Source organism: Onthophagus taurus, chromosome 11 (genome assembly GCF_036711975.1).
Source record: "Onthophagus taurus isolate NC chromosome 11, IU_Otau_3.0, whole genome shotgun sequence".
Classification (NCBI taxonomy): domain Eukaryota; kingdom Metazoa; phylum Arthropoda; class Insecta; order Coleoptera; family Scarabaeidae; genus Onthophagus; species Onthophagus taurus.
In genome coordinates, this window is record NC_091976.1 from 33,960,120 (window position 1) to 33,983,274 (window position 23,155).

General features: G+C 34.6%; 1 protein-coding gene across 2 annotated transcripts in view; it reads left to right on the forward strand.

Moving 5' to 3' along the window:
• The window catches only part of LOC111423558 (peroxidasin homolog), an 84,082-nt gene extending 62,345 nt beyond the window's left edge, over nt 1-21,737 (forward strand). For both annotated transcript variants that reach the window (XM_071200067.1, XM_071200068.1), the window contains exons 2-3: nt 13,689-15,287; nt 20,434-21,737. In XM_071200067.1, the coding sequence (XP_071056168.1) occupies nt 13,783-15,287; nt 20,434-21,214 (2,286 nt within the window). In that variant the 5' untranslated portion in view covers nt 13,689-13,782 and the 3' untranslated portion in view covers nt 21,215-21,737. The remainder of the gene's footprint in view (nt 1-13,688; nt 15,288-20,433) is intronic.
• The last annotated feature ends 1,418 nt before the right edge of the window (nt 21,738-23,155 follow it).

Here is a 23,155-nt window from a genome sequence, read left to right on the forward strand (position 1 = left end):
CTGTCATAATAAGGGAGGGGGAGGCCAATGCGTTTTCAAATGTTTACATTTTAATATCTCCTGGACCATTCAACCGATTTGAATATTTTTGGTCTTGTTTGAAAGAGCATTTCATGCTCTTTTAAAAGATATTTTCAGTAAGACCGCTTGGTTTAAAACAAATAAGCTAGAGGGCGTTATCTGCAGCGGTTACATATTTTTGTGATTTTTGAAAAAAAGTTAAATGGAACGGTACTATTTACTTCACAGACCGTTAATCACCATAAAATTTGCTAAATATTAGTGAAAACCGCATCTCGATATCTCCATCCATTCTCGAATTATAAAAGAAAATGTTAAAAATTTGTATATGTATCTTAATCGGATCAAGTTACCTTAGGAAACAAATAAGAGAGAACAAAAATTTTATTACTTCTTCACACTTTATCCAAGCTTAGAACTGCTTCAAAACTACTTTTGAGGCGTGTTGAAAAACCAACGGATCAATGAAACATCAACAATGATAATAAAACAAAATGAACCAAAACACTTAGAATAACTTAAATTTTTGGCAAAAATAGCTCACTAATGTTCGAAATGTCTTACATAAACCTCGATGCATTTATTTAATCTAGTTTCGACGAAAAAAGGCGCTGCTTAAGTCTCGGCCTTGGACACGTTTCTACTGGTGTTTAGTGTTTTGTCATATTTTCCCTGGTTATTGGTTTTTCTTGAAAAGTCAGGTCGTTTAGTCTACCGAATAGATAAAGGGGTGAAAGCAATGTGGGTTTTGCTCAAACCAAGAATGCATATTATGCAAGTTTACATCAGCTGGTGGACAGATGCTTCATGCATCCATAGCATTTGTGATAAAAGGTTTGGATTTGCCCAAATCATATTTAAAAGTCAATGGTAATAGTTCAGTCTGTCAACTCTTGTGGTGGACAATTGTTTTCGGAGTTCCCAGATTATGTGGGATCACATTGCGCACCAATGTGATTTATGAATTCATAGAGATGTCTGAATGGGCTACATGTTGCCAGTTTTCCGTAATCGCTAAGTCAATCTTAAAAACACTTCTAGAGAAAAATGTCTTTCTTTGTCGTAATTGCATTGCACATTTTTGCCATACAGTTGCATCGTATTCTAAACATTGAAAATAAATCATCATACGCTTCTGCGTTAGTAAATGACATGTTTACAGTTACCATGGTAATGTGATTTGTTTTTCTCGATAAGGTAACTGGATCCGATTGATGGCACTCGAGTTTTTAACATTTTCTTCTATAACTCGAGAACGGGTGGCGATATCGAGATGCGGTTTTCACTAAAATTTAGCAAATTTGAAAGTGACTAAGGGTCTGTGAAGTAAATAGTATCGTTCCATTTAACTTTTCTTCAAAAATCACAAAAATATGTAATCGCTGCAGATAACGTCCCCTTGCTCATTTGTTTTAAAGCAGACGGTCTTACTGAAAATATCTTTAAAAAGAGCATAAAATGCTCTTTAAAACAACACCGAAAATATTCAAATCGGTTGAATGGTCTAGGAGATATTAAAATGTAAACATATGAAAACGCATTGGCCTCCCCCTCCCTTATTATGACAGATATGAGCAATATCACAAAACAAAAGCGATGCGGTATTATCCAAGCTATTAAATGATGTTGTCAAAGTTATAGCTCATCGTCTAAGTTTCTGAGATAGCGACAACTTTATGTTTCTCAATGGCAGTTACGCCCCCTAGCGGTCGAATTACGAACTTCAAAATAATTTCCAGCTATTTCTCTTGGTCACTTTGCTTATAAGGATTTTTTTCCCAAACCTCTAGGCCTTACCGTTCTAGAGATACAGCCACTCCGTACGCTTAACGGGACACCCTGTATACAAATCATATAATGAGTTGCCTATTGAGCTTAGGATTGCTGATGTGGCGCGGTTTCGAATGGCACTTTATGCGGGGCTACTCGAGAGTCAGACTTTGATTATCAGTCAGGGACGATATTTGAATGTATTGGGCGACGCTTTCAGTTGGTAGCACTGGTTGGTTATTTGACGGTCTGGCATATTTGATTTTGCTTTTTCTATTTTCATTTTTTTTATTTTCGTTTAATTTTTGATATCTTTATATTAAGTCTGTAAAATTTATATATGCGCATTTTTCTTTTTTCTCTTCTCTTAATTGTGTCTAATGTAGATTGATTTAAGTAATCGGAATGTGAATTAATGTTAGTTTTATTAGTATTATTGAATCTTTTTATTTTTGTATACTTTATACACTTCTTGAGGTGCCTAGCGGCCGACAACAGATACTGCCAAAGACTGACAAGAGAAGCCATAGAGATTCACCGACATAAAAATAACGTCAACAGAGAGGATGGCTGGGAGCTTAGCAGAACATGGAAGATGGTGGTGAACACGAAGACCTCTTCCCGCCTCACACCGGACGCGACGCAATTAGTTATTAATTAGTTTGTAATTAGCGTTAACGGATTATTAATTCGTTTTTCCGACTTATACACTGTTGGAAATAATTCACGAGCACACCCTGTATAATCTGAACGAGTGTGTCTAGCGTAATAAAATTTGGTATGGAAGTAGTACTAAAGTAGTGTAACTTACTCTTACTTGGAGAGCGGCACAACTCTGCTGGGAGGAGAAACATCAAGAGCGAGAGTGTCCCCCGTGAGGTTCGCGTACCATCGCTACACGACGTGGCATGTAGTCAATAAGTCGCTGTATTGTAGCAAGAGGGATGGCCAACCATGCCACCCCAACTCGCCTTCATAGCTCCTCAACGTTAGCCGAGGAAGCCGGATAACGTACGACCAGTCATTTCCCAAACATGTTTGATCGGATTCAGATGCGGAAACCGAGCTAGCCATGGAAGCATTGGTATACGGTGCTCTTCCACAAAGGTCTGTACAACATGCCCGATGTGCTGTCCTACGTTGTCGTGCATGTATAGCAGACCTGGGAGCCGCCGAACGTAGGGAAGCACAACGGACCGTAGCACCTCATCTACGTATCGTTGACCCGTCATGGTCTGCTATACACACAGCAGACGTGTACGTCCATCATGTGTAATAGCACCCCAAACCATAATGCTCGGTTGTCGGTGGATAGGGCATTCTTGCACGCATTGCTCGAGTAGACGATCACCACGTCTCCGACGAACTAAAATTCGCGCATCACCGATGCTCAATTCGAATCTTGATTCGTCGGAAAACAAAATGTCCCTCTACTCGGCAACCCACTAATACCTAGCGTTGACCCATTCGTGACGTATGCTGCGGTGCTCGGATGTTAATGGAATCCGCTGTTTCGCACGACGCACGCGCAGTCCACTATCTACCAAACGCCGCCGTACAGTTCGCGTAGTGAGTGCACCTTCGCCTGCCGATGGCCAAACAGCTCCAAGTTACCTTGAGGAGGACTCACACAACGCTAAAGCGCTGAGCACAAGAGCGCGATCCTCGTGTGCTGGGGTCACGCAGGGCCCTCCCGCCGCGACTGAAGGTACCTACGTCCTACCTCAGACCATTCTCGCCATACCCGTTGCACTGCCGATAACGACCGGTCGAGACGACGCGCAATTTCACGGAACGATACACCCTCAATGTGCATACCCTCAAACATTCCTCGCTCAAACTCGCTTAAGTAACGCGATCGCCCATCCATTGCGCACAGAGTACGATAACAATGTGGTTCCTCACACCACACTAAAAACGACCGGTATTTTCGGTATGGATTTATCTTCACGCGTTCAGATTATATAGGGTGTGCTCGTGAATTATGTCCAACAGTATATAGTATATAGTTACCGATTTTTTGATCTCGTCACTTCGAACCAGTTTCTGAAGAAGGTTGCAACATGGCATCCGAAACGTCAAACCTTTTATTAAAAGACGCACGGCAAAACCCGAAAGTTTCTAGTGTTAGTTCTAGTTTTAGTTCTAATCTTAGTTTAATTCACACCGGCCGTAAAAGCCTTCGTACTTATGCTATGATTTTTTTTGCTTATTTGTAGCTTTGCACAATAAACGATTATTTATTTATTTATTTATTAAAACTCCGGTTTCAAATCGTTAATATTTTTAAAATTTTATTTTTTGTTAAATTAAAATTAATATAAATCATAACTATTATTAATCATTTCTGTATTTATCAGATTAAACTAGTTCGGACAATGATGTTGGTCGTTTTATAAATCATCGTTTCCCCGTTGATTTGGTCATTTTACCACGCGAAATATGACCGTTATTTGTTCAGGTGAACGGGTACTCGGCGTATCAAATAATCCTACATAATTGCTAATAAGCAAATCGCATTTATATTTATCGTATTCGAAGTGGACATCTATAAAATACCATTAAATGATGCACTCTCTTTATTTGAAAACATTGAAAAAGTTTGAAAATATAAAATGTCGTTTCATAGAGTATTCAAAATATTCGCGAATTCACGCACGGTGAATTTTAGTACGTTTGAATTCATATTTAACAGTTATGGAAAAAAGCGTTGTGTCAATCTTAATTTAACATTTCCCTCCATTTCTGTTCGTTTAAATACAAACGGCACCGAACCGATTCAACTTTTAAAAATTGGCACAAACACTTGAAATCGTTGCATATTTGTATTTTTCGATCGAATACCAAATAAAAAGGGGGAAAAGAGACGTTGTAGAAAAATGGTACCGTGTGTGTCAAATTTATCACTCGATTTGCGCGCTTTTGATACGTAAATGTATTGAAAACAGTTCGCCGAGAGAGGTTCTCTGTGGCTTTCGCATCAGTTTCTGGCGTCCCTCGTAAAGTGAGTCGTCGAAACGTCCCGTTTCCGTTTTTGGAAATTTTCGTTCATCTGTTTTATCCGCAAACAATGCGGCGAAACGTGTTACAATTGGTCCAGTTGACGGCTTAATGACATACGCATAATGTTGAGTTATGAATTGCCGCGACGGGGGCCCGCATTGTTTTTCAAACGCCCCCCGCCCAATTCAAAACCGACCACCGATAAAATCGCACATCGAACGCCAAAATTCCACGGATACTCGACCCCCTCCAAACAATGTATCAATCATCCATTCAAAACATCCATTAAAGTTTTCTAATTAATCTAAAAACAAATACGATTTTAAAAATTTTTTTTAACAATTTGGAGTCGGTTCGATTTCAATGTGTTGAAACGACGAGGATTTGGCAGCGACCTCGGCAGTTAATTACTTTAACGGCGAACATTCAACTGTAATGAAACGTGCTATCCGGCTCTGGGCTTCATTATGTTAAAGCAGTGTTTTGTCAAAGTTAAGACGGGCATTACGAAGTGGAAAGTCCCATTACCGGCTTCACTTTTAGTACGGTCGAATGTACTGGGCGCGGGTTCGCATTCTCTTGGGTAGAACTGTAAAGGAATTATAAATGTATCGTGTATTCAATAAACTTTCACACTATACTCAATTTTAATAGAGCTTAGCGAGTATTATCAAAATCTGCCAGAAACCATATACACTTTTTTAATTTTTACTTCAAACTTGAGTTATGCTCTTAATTATGGTTTATGCTCTAAGAAGTCATTTGAAAACCAAATGTCAATTTTTGCTTTATTTGGCCTTAATTAAATCACGCAGCAATATTATGGACACTTGATGGAAGCTTTCAAAAACGCAAGTAAAAGTGAAAGAGATTCGATTTTGTGGGGACTTGACTTGGTGCTTGTGCTTAGTGATGGAACGGATAGTGATTTTGCAAAAAGCCGGATACCGGATATTCAGCATATCTATCCGGCCATTATGGTTAGAATTTCTGGTGCATTTCTGAAGTGAACCCTACATTGCCACATTATTACGATATTTGAATAAAAATGAAATTAATAAGAAATCTGATAAGATATGTCAACTTATTTGGATCCAAGGTACAAAATGAACTTTCTTGATGCTGATTTAACTAACGAAGCAACTCTAAAAATAGGATACTTTAATTAATAATTGGTGATATTTCCACAAGGATCCTTCAAGAAATTAATTATTATTAGTTATCAATAAAAATTGCAACATCGAAAATTTTATCAAAACTTCAAATATTGTTTTCTCAAAAACTAAAAATTATTTTTCAAAACGGGTTGGTTCGTTGGAAAGAGGACACTTTTATTAACATTTTAGGAAATTTTTAAACTCATATTCCAAGAAATGGATTTTATACGAATTTTTAAAACTTAATCGGCAAAAATTGCAAAATTCGAAAAAATTGTCGATCATTTCAAAAATTTATTTCTCAAGAACTAAAAGTGATTTTTCAAAACGGCTTTTTGCATTAAAAAGAGGATACTTTAATTAATAATTGGTGATATTTCCACAAGGATCCTTCAAAAAATTAATTTTATAGCAAATGTTGAAAGTTATCGATAAAAATTGCAACAACGAAAATTTTATCAAAACTTCAAATATCGTTTTCTCAAAAACTAAAAATTATTTTTCAAAACGGGTTGGTTCGTTGGAAAGAGGACACTTTTATTAACACTTTGGGAAATTTTCATACTCATATTCCAAGAAATGTATTTTATACGAATTTTTAAAGCTTAATTGGCGAAAATTGCAAAATTCGAAAAAATTGTCGATCATTTCAAAAATTTATTTCTCAAGAACTAAAAGTGATTTTTCAAAACGGCTTTTTGCATTAAAAAGAGAATACTTTAATTAATAATTAGTGATATTTCGACAAGGATCTTTAAAAAAATTAATTTTATAGCGAATTTTGAAAGTTATCGATGAAAATTGCAACATTGAAAATTTTATCAAAACTTCAAATATTGTTTTCTCAAAAACTAAAAATTATTTTTCAAAACGGGTTGGTTCATTGGAAAGAGGACACTTTTATTAACACTTTGGGAAATTTTCATACTCAGATTCCAAGAACTGGATTTTATACGAATTTTTAAAACTTAATCGGCAAAAATTGCAAAATTCGAAAAAATTGTAAATCATTTCAAAAATTTATTTCTCAACAACTAAAAGTGATTTTTCAAAACGGCTTTTGCATTAAAAAGAGGATACTTTAATTAATAATTAGTGATATTTCGACAAGGATCTTTAAAAAAATTAATTTTATAGCGAATTTTGAAAGTTATCGATAAAAATTGCAACATCGAAAATTTTATCAAAACTTCAAATATTGTTTTCTCAAAAACTAAAAATTATTTTTTAGAACGGGTTGGTTTATTGGAAAGAAGACACTTTTATTAACACTTTGGGAAAATTTCATACTCACATTCCAAGAACTGGATTTTATACGAATTTTTAAAACTTAATCGGCGAAAATTGCAAAATTCGAAAAAATTGTCGATCATTTCAAAAATTTATTTCTCAAGAACTAAAAGTGATTTTTCAAAACGGCTTTTTGCATTAAAAAGAGAATATTTTAATTAATAATTAGTGATATTTCGACAAGGATCTTTAAAAAAATTAATTTTATAGCGAATTTTGAAAGTTATCGATAAAAATTGCAACATCGAAAATTTTATCACAACTTCAAATATTGTTTTCTCAAAAACTAAAAATTATTTTTCAAAACGGGTTGGTTCATTGGAAAGAGGACACTTTTATTAACACTTTGGGAAATATTCATACTCAGATTACAAGAACTGGATTTTATACGAATTTTTAAAACTTAATCGGCAAAAATTGCAAAATTCGAAAAAATTGTCGATCAGAGTCTTCTCAAGACATTTGCACGAGTCACGCATGCTCTTGCTTTTCTCGGCTTTAGCGTGTTTAATAGCAGTGGTTTAATTAAATTTTAGTTTACTACCTACGTGAACAATTTTCCTATCTGTGGGGGTGTGATCACAACTATGGAAACGCAAGGTTCGGGGGCTTCGGCCTCGGAATCCGACCAGGACCCGGACGGTGAGTTCGGACTCCCTAACAAAAAACGCGGCCGCCCGAAAAAATACACACACACGGATCGTCCTCACAAAAAACAAAACACTAGCGGCAGTGATTCCGCATTTAAAGTTCCGCATCCACCTAAAAATAAAAATTATCCACCGCAAACACCAACAATTTTTCGAACTCCACGTGCTCCAGCCGCTAACCGGTTCTCTGATCGCCCGCTTACGTACCAACAACAGACAAAAATCTACAACTCGGTGTTCTTCATAAAAACAAGTCTTCCGCTAAGCAGGATTCAGTTGTCCGAAATTTGGACGAAACACTCACTTAATCCACGTGACATTATAATAAAAACAAAAGAGGGCTTTATTATTAAATCGGAAAATTCCAAACCACAACAAACCATCAATTTAAATCTACTAAAAAATCAAAACATCATCTCAGAGTTTTCTGAATCAAGAAATTTTACACCATCTATTAAAAAAATTCCATCGGCCTCATACTCTGCAGTTATTGCTTCCGTTGATCTTGAAATTACAGATCAAGAAATTAGCGAACATCTGAACTCGCTTAATATATCACACAGATACTGTAAAAGAATTATCTCTAAAGCCACAGATAAGCCCACCTATAAAATTAGGATAATTTCCGGGTGTGTCGACTCCTATCAAAAGCTTCTGCAAGCAGGAGTATTCTTCAAAAACAACCACTTTCCTGTGTTTGAAAGCCGCGCTCCACCGCCAATGCCGATCCCGTGTAGTAGATGCGACGAATTTTCTCATACCTCAGACAAATGCACTGCCACAGTGCAGTGCTCAAAATGCCTCGGCCCACACAGTACCACTAAATGCACCTCACAGCTACCTGAGAAATGTAAATCCTGCGGCCTGGAGGGACACAGTGCCTGGTCACTAAAATGCAAGAACCGCCCCACAGCTCCCATTCGAGGAGTCCCTAACGTTAGAATAAAATCGGCTAATAAAAAATCTGACCAAATTTCTACAAAAACAAAAGAAACACGCATACATAAACCAATCACCATTCACGACCACATTATTGATACCTACCTCTCAAAAATTAACTCACCCAAACCACGCGATCGTCAAGAGCTTATCAATTCCCTCAAACGTAAATTTGTAGAAAACTACCAAATCGATACGATTGTCGCATTTTCTGGAAGTTACATGTACGTTATCATGATTGATCTTCAGGACACCTCTAAGCCATCTCCTACAGAACCTATCCACGGCTACCAATCCTCGATTCCGCAAGATCAACAATGACCAGCATAAAATTATTGTACGCAAACATTAACAGCTACCACCCGAAATCACACCTGATCGGAAACTACATCATTGACAATCATATCCGTTGCGCAATGTTTGTGGAAACAAAATCGAAGTCTTCCATCACATTTAGAAACTGGACGTCAATCCAAAATCACGGCAATATTATAAATAGAGGAGTCAGAGGAGGAGCGGTGGCTATGGGCCACCCCGCGATACAATTGAGAAAATCCAACCCCCCCGCAATCAACTCTCCATTAAATAATGCACTTCATTTTTGTATCACTATCGGGACAGACTTAATACATGTTTTCTTAATTTATATCCACCCGTTTAGTAAAATTGAAGAATCCATATTTAACATGGCCTCACTGCACGACAAATGTCTCATAATTGGTGACTTCAATCCGAATCCAACCAAAAGGAAACACATAAGACATTTCCTGAATATGTCCAATTTCGTACAAATCACGACTCCTCCCACGTACGTTATGGAAAACAATCCGAACTCTACTCCTGATCTACTATTCTGCACAAGAAACATCCGCAGTTTAATTACACAGGTAGAAGTTGTTCCGGATTTATGCTCCGATCACTTGGGCATTTTAGTTTATGTCAACGTCACAACCAACGTACCTAAACCTGTTCCGACTTTAATTAAAAACTATAAGCTTTGCGACATGGAGACAGTTAACTCAATAATGAAAGACTTCATAGAAGCACATCAGACAATCACAGTTGACACGATCTCAAGGTTTAACAAATGTCTTAAGGAGTCGATAGACAAAGCGAGCCCATCCAGAACCACCAAACACTACAGTTTTCCGCTACCTCCATTTATTATCAGACTCATCAAGGAGAAAAGACGCCTATATCGAGACTTCAGGGTATATGAAGTGCCTGAGTTGAAAAAGAAGTTTAATGAGTTCAACAAAAAGATACAGAAACTAATTCAGCAATACAGAACGGAAAAGTACATGGAAGCCTGTGACAAAATAAAACTGTGTAAAGGAAGAAACTATTGGCACGAAATTCGAAAACTATCAAGATACCAAAAGACACCTGGAACGGAGGAGCTCATTGATCCTACCGATGGCGGTGTGCACTCCAACCCTGAAGAGATTGTCAACATACACGCTGACTACCTAGAAGGTGTATTCACCTTTACCGAGGATGTTTCGTTTTGTCCCCACAATAAAAACATTATAGATAATTGGTACGAATCCGCATTTTTGACACCGTTCGAGACACCCGAAGATGCTCTCATGTTGGAAGACGAATATTTTACTCTTCTTGGACAGGGAAAAGATACCGCTCCCGGTTATGATAACATCACAAGGAAACTGCTTAGAAGTCTAGATCTTAACATCCATGGCTTTATCAGAAAAATAATTAACTTTTGCCTTACGACTCAGCATTTCCCGCGCGATTGGAAGACGTCTATTATAACTTGTATTCCCAAGAAGGATTCTTCTCTATCTGATCCAGCCAACTATCGCCCCATCTCACTGCTCCCCGTAATTGGAAAACTCTTCGAGACGCACTTGAAGAACAAGCTCCTGGCTGCGGTATCAAAGAAAATTCCGCCTTACCAATTTGGCTTCCAATCCGGCAAATCAACATCCCAGCCACTAACTATTCTGGTTTCCAACTTCCAGGCGGCACGTTTTATAAAACTGAAATCTGCAGCAGTTTTTCTGGACGTCCGAAAGGCCTTTGACTCCGTGTGGCACAAAGGATTGCTATTTAAACTGGATAAGCTAAAAACGCCATACTATCTTCTAACCCTGATAAACCAATTCCTGTCGAATCGCTCCTCCATCGTGAAGTTGAAAAATCATTTCTCCCACAGCTTCTCCGCTCAGCAAGGCCTTCCTCAGGGTTCGCCTATCTCTCCCTCTCTATACAATCTTTTCTGCCACGATCTTTACAACGACAACCCAGACGCCTTTAACCTCACTGCATACGCACTACTTTATGCCGACGACACAGCATTGGTCTCGCACAGTAGGGATATCACTTCCTCGGTCCGTAAGCTGCAGACGCTCATAAACGAAACGGAAAATTGGTACCGAAAATGGCGCATCCTACTCAATCCCACAAAAACACAATTTTTTGTCCCATTCCTCTCACCCCGCGCTCCCTCTCCCACAATTACAATCCAATCAACGGCAATCTCCGTCTCATCAACCTGTAAGTATCTGGGCATAATACTTGACAGAACGCTTAAGTTTTCCACTCATGCAATCAAGGTGAAGATGAAAGTAAAGACACGCGCCAAACACTTTAAATCTCTCTCGTTCAGCGGTCGCGGAATCTCTACCTCATGTGCCTCGCACATCTACAAGACCATATGCAGGCCCATCATAGAATATGGATCAATACTGCTAAGCAACGCACCAAGAAGAACGAAGTACCACCTGGAAGTAGCGGAAAGATCTGCACTGAGATCCATCACCCGAATTAGGAACCCCCGTAATCCCCTCTTTAACCCTAGCAATAATCTGCTATACCAACTTACCGATATACCCCCTATCCATACCCGTCTTCAATCTTTGTCCGATAAATCCATTCTAAATTTTCCTACCAACGCCTTGCAACACACGCTTATATCGACTCCATTACTCCACCCTCGCAACAACCCACCTCTTCTCTTCCAAAAACTCCTGGCCGTCAGAGAAGACTGAAGCAAGCCGCCGACTACAAAAATCACGGGCAGAAAGACCTTGGTCGGTAGCCCTATTCTCACCCCTTAACTTTTTTATTTTTGTTTTATACACATATAGATATTTTTATTGTTATTCTTATTTTTTTTATGTAGTGGGTACAGAATAAAATTTGTTTTTCTTCTTCTTGTCGATCATTTCAAAAATTTATTTCTCAAGAACTAAACGTGATTTTTCAAAACGGCTTTTTACATTAAAAAGAGAATACTTTAATTAATAATTAGTGATATTTCCACAAGGATCCTTCAAAAAATTAATTTTATAGCAAATTTTGAAAGTTATCGATAAAAATTGCAACATCGAAAATTTTATCAAAACTTCAAATATTGTTTTCTCAAAAACTAAAAATTATTTTTCAAAACGGGTTGGTTCATTGGAAAGAGGACACTTTTATTAACACTTTGGGAAAATTTCATACTCGTATTCCAAGAAATGGATTTTATACGAATTTTTAAAACTTAATCGGCGAAAATTGCAAAATTCGAAAAAATTGTCGATCATTTCAAAAATTTATTTCTCAAGAACTAAAAGTGATTTTTCAAAACGGCTTTTTGCATTAAAAAGAGAATATTTTAATTAATAATTAGTGATATTTCGACAAGGATCCTTCAAAAAATTAATTTTATAGCGAATTTTGAAAATTATCGATAAAGATTGCAACATCGAAAATTTTATCAAAACTTCAAATATTGTTTTCTCAAAAACTAAAAATTATTTTTCCAAACGGGTTGGTTTATTGGAAAGAAGACACTTTTATTAACACTTTGGGAGATTTTTAAACTCATATTCCAAGAAATGGATTTTATACGAATTTTTAAAGATTAATTGGCGAAAATTGCTAAATTCAAAAAAATTTTCGATCATTTCAAAAATTTGTTTCTCAAAAACTAAAAGCGATTTTTCAAAACGGCTTAATGCATTAAAAAGAGGATACTTTAATTAATAATCGAAAGTGATAACAGCAACAGTTCTGTTAGTAATGAATATGATAATGAATTACAAGCGAAGAGAAGAATACTACACAAAATTGCAACAAGAGATTTTATATATCGTATTGGGATTGTTACAATGAGGTTGCTAATGACACACCTGATATAAACAAAGTTGTATTTAATGAAAAAAGTCCTATTAGGGTTGAACTTGAACTAAAAAAGATACTAATTCCTGCGAATGGTGGAGTACTAAGTAATAGATTTTTAATATCCGGCCAAAGCCGGATATTTGGTAGCTATCCGGTATCCAGCCGGATTTAAAAAAATGGCCGGATATCCGTTCCACCACTAATTGTGTTGGTGTGGATTTGATAAAGACTAGATTTGCAAACTTAATGTATCCATCATGTCCTGAAAGATATTAGAGGTTGAATCCAGGCTTTAAAGACTTGATATAAATAACAAAGATGCAATGCAGACTTCATAAGGATTATATAGGAAATACTTCTAGATGTCACATTGGCGCGATTTACGCTTTAGACGAAATCATTAAATTATAGTGTATTAGAATCAAGATGTAAGATGTCAAAAACTATGTTTAAGCGAGTTAATCAATGTATTGTTACAATTTTTGATTATTAAAAACAACGGGCTAATCGTACGTCGCTTGGGTGCAATTCGCTCTATCGAATTAAGTGCCGATTTTATGGCGGCAATTTCGCATCCCCGGTTTCACACTAAATTCTGTTTATGGCCCAATAATTTCGCTCCGCCCTCAACTCTTAATTTATAATTGACGCGGTTGCGTTCAATCTAAATTCGCTGACGTGATAAAACAAAATTTATTCATAAATAACACTTTTCTTTATGTTTCAGGCGAATTTTCTTCCACTCTTTGAACGTTTGAAAAGCATGGAGACGGACGACGACGAAACAGAATGTCATCAAACTATTTAATGGACAAGCCAAGATGACCGATTTACCGAAACGGTTCGTCTTTTTACTCGGATTCTTAGTTCGCGCAATCGTTTGCGATTGTCCTCGATTGTGCGAATGTAAATGGCGGGATGGAAAGGAGTCCGCGGTTTGTGTAAACGCGAATTTAACCTCGATTCCGAGTCAATTGGATTCGGCTACGCAAGTAATCGATTTAACGAATAATTACATTCCGAATTTGAAGGAGGACGATTTCAGTAAAACCGGATTGTTAAATCTTCAGAAAATTTACGTTGCAAAGTGTAAGTTGAAAACGATCGATAAGTTCGCGTTTCGGAACTTGAAGAATCTCGTTGAGCTCGACTTAAGCTACAATCTTATCACCTCGGTTCCTTCGCACGTTTTCGGCTCGATTCAGGAATTAAGAGAGTTAAAATTAGGTGGAAATCCGATACAAGGAATTCCAAACGAAGCCTTCGACGGATTACAACATCTCATACGATTGGAATTATCCGACTGCAAGATCTCGTCGATCAATCCGAACGGTTTCAAAGGATTAGAAGGATCACTGACGTTCCTTAAATTGGACAATAACAAACTGAAGGAGTTGCCCGCCAACTCAATCTCTTCCCTTCGGCGGTTACAAGGTTTAGAGTTAAATGGCAATCCGTGGAACTGTTCTTGCGCATTACGACCCCTTCTCGATTGGATGTCGAAACAAAACGTACCATTTGGAGTGCCTCCTAGTTGTCAATTCCCGGAAAGGCTCGAAGAAAAACCGTGGGATAAACTCGGACTCGACGAATTCGCTTGCGTCCCAGAAATATTCGCGTACAACTCGAAAACGCAAGGAGTCGAAGGCAAAAATGTTACGATGACTTGTCGGATAACGGGAATCCCAGAACCGAGTGTGAGATGGCTCGTTAAAAACCGAGTTATAGCCAATTTATCCGGAACTACATTTTCAAACGGAAAAAAATTATACATCGTTCATCTAAAAAATAACTCCAGCAACTTAACCATTTTAACAGCCGACTTACAAGACGCCGGCGTTTACATTTGCTCCGCAGAAAACAAAGCTGGTAAAGCAGAAGCCAGCGTTACCTTAACGGTTTCACGAAGACTCGTCGATAACACCACGGCAAAAACAATCTTCGTAAGCACCATAGCCGGATGTGTACTTGCGTGTACGTCTTGTTTAGCAGTGCTTTGTGTATACGCCATGCGAAAGAGACGCGAAAATGTGTCTTGGAGGCGATCGGATCGATGTAACGAGGAGAATTACGAAAAAATCGAGTTAAACAATAAAGTTAGTGAGATATCCGTTGTGAGCGGGCAGAAAAAGAACGGTGAGTACAGGGTGGTTCCCGCTGGGGATACCGATCAAGAAGTTGAAGATGAAGAGGATCATAGTGAAGAAAACGGTGGAAAAGAAAGGAAAGAAACGAAATTTTGGACTATGAGTCGATCGAGTAGTCCTGAAAATGATGAAGTTGGGAGAAAAACGAAAAAAGAATTGAAAGAACTAAAAGAACCAAGGTTTGTTAATTCTATTTATTAATTCATTCAGCGTTGCCAACCTTACCGATTTATCGGTAAATCTAGTGATATAGTATCTTATTAGATCTTTTTATTTATTAGATCTAGAACAATTGATTCTAGTCCTAGGTATAGTGTTAGTTCTAGCAACAGCGCTAGTATCAAACTAGAACTAACACTTGATCTAGAACTAGAAACATTTGGATTTAGCCATATGTCTCTCAAGATGGCTAATCCCAAATGATTCTAGTTCTAGGCATAGTATTAGTTCTAGCAACAGTGCAAGTGTAAAACTAAAACTAGCACTAGACCTTAAACTAGGAAGTTTCGGGTTTAGCCGCACGTCTCTAAAGACGGCTAAATCCGAAACTTTCTAGTTCTAGGTCTAGTGTTAGTTTTAGTTTTAATTATAATTTGGAGTTAAATTGTTGTATATTTTTAGTTCTATTTTTAATTATTGATCGCTAGATTGTTGTAACAAGGATCCTTCAAGAAATTAATTATTATTAGTTATCAATAAAAATTGCAACATCGAAAATTTTATCAAAACTTCAAATATTGTTTTCTCAAAAACTAAAAATTATTTTTCGAAACGGGTTGGTTCATTGGAAAGAGGACACTTTTATTAACACTTTGAAAAATTTTTATACTCATATTCCAAGAACTGGATTTTATACGAATTCTTAAAACTTAATCGGCAAAAATTGCAAAATTCGAAAAAATTGTCGATCATTTCAAAAATTTATTTCTCAAGAACTGAAAGTGATTTTTCAAAACGGCTTTTTGCATTAAAAAGAGGATACTTTAATTAATAATTGGTGATATTTCCACAAGGATCCTTCAAAAAATTAATTTTATAGCAAATTTTGAAAGTTATCGATAAAAATTGCAACATCGAAAATTTTTTCTAAACTTCAAATATTGTTTTCTCAAAAACTAAAAATTGTTTTTCAAAACGGGTTGGTTCGTTGGAAAGAGGACACTTTTATTAACATTTTAGGAAATTTTTAAACTCATATTCCAAGAACTGGATTTTATACGAATTTTTAAAACTTAATCGGCAAAAATTGCAAAATTCGAAAAAATTGTCGATCATTTCAAAAATTTATTTCTCAAGAACTGAAAGTGATTTTTCAAAACGGCTTTTTGCATTAAAAAGAGGATACTTTAATTAATAATTGGTGATATTTCCACAAGGATCCTTCAAAAAATTAATTTTATAGCAAATTTTGAAAGTTATCGATAAAAATTGCAACATCGAAAATTTTATCAAAACTTCAAATATTGGTTTCTCAAAAACTAAAAATTATTTTTCAAAACTTGTTGGTTCATTGGAAAGAGGGCACTTTTATTAACACTTTGAGAGATTTTTAAACTCATATTCCAAGAAATAGATTTTATACGAATTTTTAAAACTTAATCGGCAAAAATTGCAAAATTCGAAAAAATTGTCGATCATTTCAAAAATTTATTTCTCAAGAACTGAAAGTGATTTTTCAAAACGGCTTTTTGCATTAAAAAGAGGATACTTTAATTAATAATTGGTGATATTTCCACAAGGATCCTTCAAAAAATTAATTTTATAGCAAATTTTGAAAGTTATCGATAAAAATTGCAACATCGAAAATTTTTTCAAAACTTCAAATATTGCTTTCTCAAAAACTAAAAATTATTTTTCAAAACTTGTTGGTTCATTGGAAAGAGGACACTTTTATTAACACTTTGAAAAAATTTTATACTCATATTCCAAGAACTGGATTTTATACGAATTTTTAAAACTTAATCGGCAAAAATTGAAAAATTCGAAAAAATTGTCGATCATTTCAAAAATTTATGTCTCAAGAACTGAAAGTGATTTTTCAAAACGGCTTTTTGCATTAAAAAGAGGATACTTTAATTAATAATTGGTGATATTTCCACAAGGATCCTTCAAAAAATTAATTTTATAGCAAATTTTGAAAGTTATCGATAAAAATTGCAACATCGAAAATTTTATCAAAACTTCAAATATTGCTTTCGCAAAAACTAAAAATTATTTTTCAAAACTTGTTGGTTCATTGGAAAGAGGACACTTTTATTAACACTTTGAAAAATGTTTATACTTATATTCCAAGAACTGGATTTTATACGAATTTTTAAAACTTAATCGGCAAAAATTGCAAAATTCGAAAAAATTGTCGATCATTTCAAAAATTTATTTCTCAAGAACTGAAAGTGATTTTTCAAAACGGCTTTTTGCATTAAAAAGAGGATACGTTAATTAATAATTGGTGATATTTCCACAAGGGTCCTTCAAAAAATTAATTTTATAGCAAATTTTGAAAGTTATCGATAAAAATTGCAACATCGAAAATTTTATCAAAACTTCAAATATTGCTTTCTCAAAAACTAAAAATTATTTTTCAAAACTTGTTGGTTCATTGGAAAGAGGGCACTTGTATTAACACTTTGAGAGATTTTTAAACTCATATTCCAAGAAATAGATTTTATACGAATTTTTAAAACTTAATCGGCAAAAATTGCAAAATTCGAAAAAATTGTCGATCATTTCAAAAATTTATTTCTCAAGAACTGAAAGTGATTTTTCAAAACGGCTTTTTGCATTAAAAAGAGGATACTTTAATTAATAATTGGTGATATTTCCACAAGGATCCTTCAAAAAATTAATTTTATAGCAAATTTTGGAAGTTATCGATAAAAATTGCAACATCGAAAATTTTATCAAAACTTCAAATATTGCTTTCTCAAAAACTAAAAATTATTTTTCGAAACGGGTTGGTTCATTGGAAAGAGGACACTTTTATTAACACTTTGAAAAAATTTTTTACTCATATTCCAAGAACTGGATTTTATACGAATTTTTAAAACTTAATCGGCAAAAATTGCAAAATTCGAAAAAATTGTCGATCATTTCAAAAATTTATTTCTCAAGAACTGAAAGTGATTTTTCAAAACGGCTTTTTGCATTAAAAGGAGGATACTTTAATTAATAATTGGTGATATTTCCACAAGAATCCTTCAAAAAATTAATTTTATAGCAAATTTTGAAAGTTATCGATAAAAATTGCAACATCGAAAATTATATCAAAACTTCAAATATTGCTTTCTCAAAAACTAAAAATTATTTTTCAAAACTTGTTGGTTCATTGGAAAGAGGGCACTTTTATTAACACTTTGAGAGATTTTTAAACTCATATTCCAAGAAATAGATTTTATACGAATTTTTAAAACTTAATCGGCAAAAATTGCAAAATTCGAAAAAATTGTCGATCATTTCAAAAATTTATTTCTCAAGAACTGAAAGTGATTTTTCAAAACGGCTTTTTGCATTAAAAAGAGGATACTTTAATTAATAATTGGTGATATTTCCACAAGGATCCTTCAAAAAATTAATTTTATAGCAAATTTTGAAAGTTATCGATAAAAATTGCAACATCGAAAATTTTATCAAAACTTCAAATATTGCTTTCTAAAAAATTAAAAATTATTTTTCAAAACTTGTTGGTTCATTGGAAAGAGGGCACTTTTATTAACACTTTGAGAGATTTTTAAACTCATATTCCAAGAAATAGATTTTATACGAATTTTTAAAACTTAATTGGCAAAAATTGCAAAATTCGAAAAAATTGTCGATCATTTCAATTATTTCTCAAGAACTGAAAGTGATTTTTCAAAACGGCTTTTTGCATTAAAAAGAGGATACTTTAATTAATAATTGGTGATATTTCCACAAGGATCCTTCAAAAAATTAATTTTATAGCAAATTTTGAAAGTTATCGATAAAAATTGCAACATCGAAAATTTTATCAAAACTTCAAATATTGCTTTCTTAAAAACTAAAAATTATTTTTTGAAACGGGTTGGTTCATTGGAAAGAGGACACTTTTATTAACACTTTCAAAAATTTTTATACTCATATTCCAAGAACTGGATTTTATACGAATTTTTAAAACTTAATCGGCAAAAATTGCAAAATTCGAAAAAATTGTCGATCATTTCAAAAATTTATTTCTCAAGAACTGAAAGTGATTTTTCAAAACGGGTTTTTGCATTAAAAAGAGGATACTTTAATCAATAATTAGTGATATTTCCACAAGGATGCTTTAAGAAATTAATTTTATAGCGAATTTTGAAAGTTATCGATAAAAATTGCAACATCGAAAATTTTATCAAAACTTCAAATATTGCTTTTTCAAAAACTAAAAATTATTTTTCAAAACTTGTTGGTTCATTGGAAAGAGGGCACTTTTATTAACACTTTGAGAGATTTTTAAACTCATATTCCAAGAAATAGATTTTATACGAATTTTTAAAGCTTAATCGGCAAAAATTGCAAAATTCGAAAAAATTGTCGATCATTTCAAAAATTTATTTCTCAAGAACTGAAAGTGATTTTTCAAAACGGCTTTTTGCATTAAAAAGAGGATACTTTAATCAATAATTAGTGATATTTCCACAAGGATGCTTTAAGAAATTAATTTTATAGCGAATTTTGAAAATTATCATTGAAAATTGCAACAGATATAGCGTTAGAACCTAGATATAGTGTTAGTTCTAGCAATAGCGCTAGTATCAAACTAGAACTAACACTTGATCTAGAACTAGAAACATTTGGATTTAGCCATATGTCTCTCAAGATGGCTAATCCCAAATGATTCTAGTTCTAGGCATAGTATTAGTTCTAGCAACAGTGCAAGTGTAAAACTAAAACTAGCACTAGACCTTGAACTAGGAAGTTTCGGGTTTAGCCGCACGTCTCTAAAGACGGCTAAACCCGAAACTTTCTAGTTCTAGGTCTAGTGTTAGTTCTAGTTTTAATTATAATTTGGAGCTAAATTGTTGTATATTTTTAGTTCTACTTTTAATTATTGATCGCTAGATTGTTGTATATTTTTATTAAACTAAAACGAGGACTAGTGTTAGCTCTACTAGTATTTGCTAATTCAAAGTGTGAAATAGTAGTTGAGTACACATGCATGACGTCACGAATGGGCCATTGGGTTGTGCACCTATTCCTCGGTTTTAACAGTCCTCTTATTAGATTCTACCGATATTTGGCCGGCATAGATTTGGCAACGCTGATCTCACCTTATTAATTGATTTTAGAAATGATAACTTTAGTGGTGGTAATTTATTTTCTTTCTAGAGACGATTTGAAGAAAATTTTCAATTCGACGTGTGGTACATATAACTTACAGAGACAACCGAATACGATTGGTAATCTTTTAGGGTCGGGATACTCATCGGATTTATCAAGTTTAGCAGAAAACGACGAAAAGAAATACCCGGATTTAATAGAGAACTCGGATAATGCCCCGCAAAAAGCAAGTAGCGAAGGAGGAAGTGTCGATGATTTATCAGAATTATTTTGTACGTTACCAAGAAAAAAACATCCCCAATCATCGTCCTCAAAATATAGATCAACAAACAGCCAATCTCCTCTACTCCCCGAAAGTCGATACAACAGTAGTGGAGGAAGTAGTTTTGAAGGAACAGCAAGAAGATTGTCGGATTCCCCCCGTTTACATCATAACCCAAGAATCACATCAAAAACAACCAGCTATTTTAATCTCCGCGAAAACACCACCGCAACTCCTCTACTTGAAGTATCGCAATTAGAACGGCGAGTTTATACGCAAAAATCATCGAATCACGGTAATTTAAACACCTACGATTACCACGCGGCTCAACTCGAAAAGTTCCTCGAAGAATATAGAAGTTTACAAAAAGAATTGACTAAAATGAAAGAGAATTGCGATAATTTACGAAAAGAAAGGATGGGAACTAAATCGAAATCCTCATCTTCCGGTGACGATCCTAAAGATATGTTAGATCCCGGCGAATCGCTTAGTTTTACGATAAGCGAATTCGAAAACGATCTGACTAAATATTTGATGTCTAATCCAGATAAGTTTTGCAATAAATAAAATTTTTCAAAGAAAAAATAAATAAATAAATAAACGGACTAATTAACGAAGTGGATGACATTAAACGAGTAACGACTTGGTTCTTAAAAAGACGCTGTAAGCAATTATTTTAAATGAGGGATTAAGATGAAGAAGAAGGGGAGTGGCGAGAGGGGGCTTAATTAAAATTTTAAATCGGGGTACGTTGTAATAACCCACTTAAGAATGGAATTATTCGAAAAAATTTTTTAAGAATCAAGTTAATAAATATTTAATACATGTACGAAAAGAAAAATAAAAAATAAAAACGTGTGGAAATTTTTCTTCTTCCTTCCGTTTAAATTAAAAAAAATTAATAAAACGAGATTTCTACTTCGATATTAGATTTTATAGAGTATATTTGTGATATTAACGTTATAGATTCCCATCGCATCGCGCAACTCAATTGGATTTGCGAAACTTACAAAAAAAAAAGAATACTGTTTGTATTATCCTGATAAAGCATATCCTTTATAAATATATTGTTTGAATAAAAAGCGTTAAAAAAAAAGCGTCGAGTTTTAGTGTTTTAATTCCTTCCGGACTATTATGCGGGTCACATTCTCGGGAACTGGTTTTCGATTTTCAGATTTGCATAATTTAACAGCGACCATATCCGTGACATTACTCCCTTGGAAATCGTTTTAGAGTCCAATTCAACTAAACGACACCGCAATCTTCTCGCTATGGAAAGCGTCTCTCACAAAATTTATTATCGATATTATCGTTATATTTTATCATCAAGTTGTTAAAAAAATCTTAAAGTTATATTTTATTAATAATGAAATTAACAAAAGTTGGAAACTTTTTCGGGTTTTAATCTTTTCATATAGTATTTAATCCTCTGTAAACAGTAGCCAGCCTTCTACAGGATGTTCCGGTGACTCGGGGCATAAAATTAACCTCATATACTAGAGCAAAAATGATGACGATTCCTGAAAAAAAATTATTATAAAAGTCTTCAAATGGCCAAGATATGGGCCATCAAAGTTCAGAAATTTTAACACATTTTTAACAAATAAACAAATATCAAGCAAAATCATTAAACTAATTTTCACTTTGATTGGGCGGCGACAACCATGCTATACAGGCTGTCCCTAAAATTTGTTTGCTCAGAACTTTTTTGTTCGCTCGTAACCCTACATTTATTTTTGTACTTTTTAATAGAAAATTTATTTTAGAAACTTTTATCACTCTTTGAAAATTTTGATAACATTGACGGTTTTCGAGTTATACGCGAAAATGTTAAGCTTTGATTTCAATCGTAACAAACAAAAAAAAAGGAAACATATTCCGTAAGATCTGAGTTGGCGATGACAATTGAAAAACGAACTGAGCTAATAACCATTATTTGCATAAATTTCTAAGTGTAGATTTAGTTAAATCCAGCGTTAATTTATTTTAGTTGAATAAAAGAATGTACCGTATTTTCTCGAATCTAATCCGCACCCTTTTTACAAATTTTATATGCTCTAAAATCAAATGCGGATTACAATAGAGTGCGGATTAGATTTGCAGTCGTATAGTTGCGATTTGGAAAATAGTAAAATAAAATCGCATTATAACAATAACGCTGTTAAGGGTTTTAGAACGATATTTACATTTTTATGTATCATTTTCTGCCCATATTTCGTCATCTTCGGATCTGTCCAAAGCAGTGGTTATACAAAACTACTTAAATGATGTTATAATTGTTTTCAGGAATCGTTTTCCATGTGTGTTCCTGGTCTACGACTCCATACTTGTCTTAACCATTCCATCATCAGCTTTTCCATTATTCATCCTTTTATTGTGCCCTAACTAAGACGTTTTTCTCAATATTAATAATGACAGCAATTTTTCCCTGTCACTTGTTACTGCTAGCATACTAATGTTATGCACAATTTTTCGCAACCACTCGTTTCTAAGGAAATTGGGAGGCAT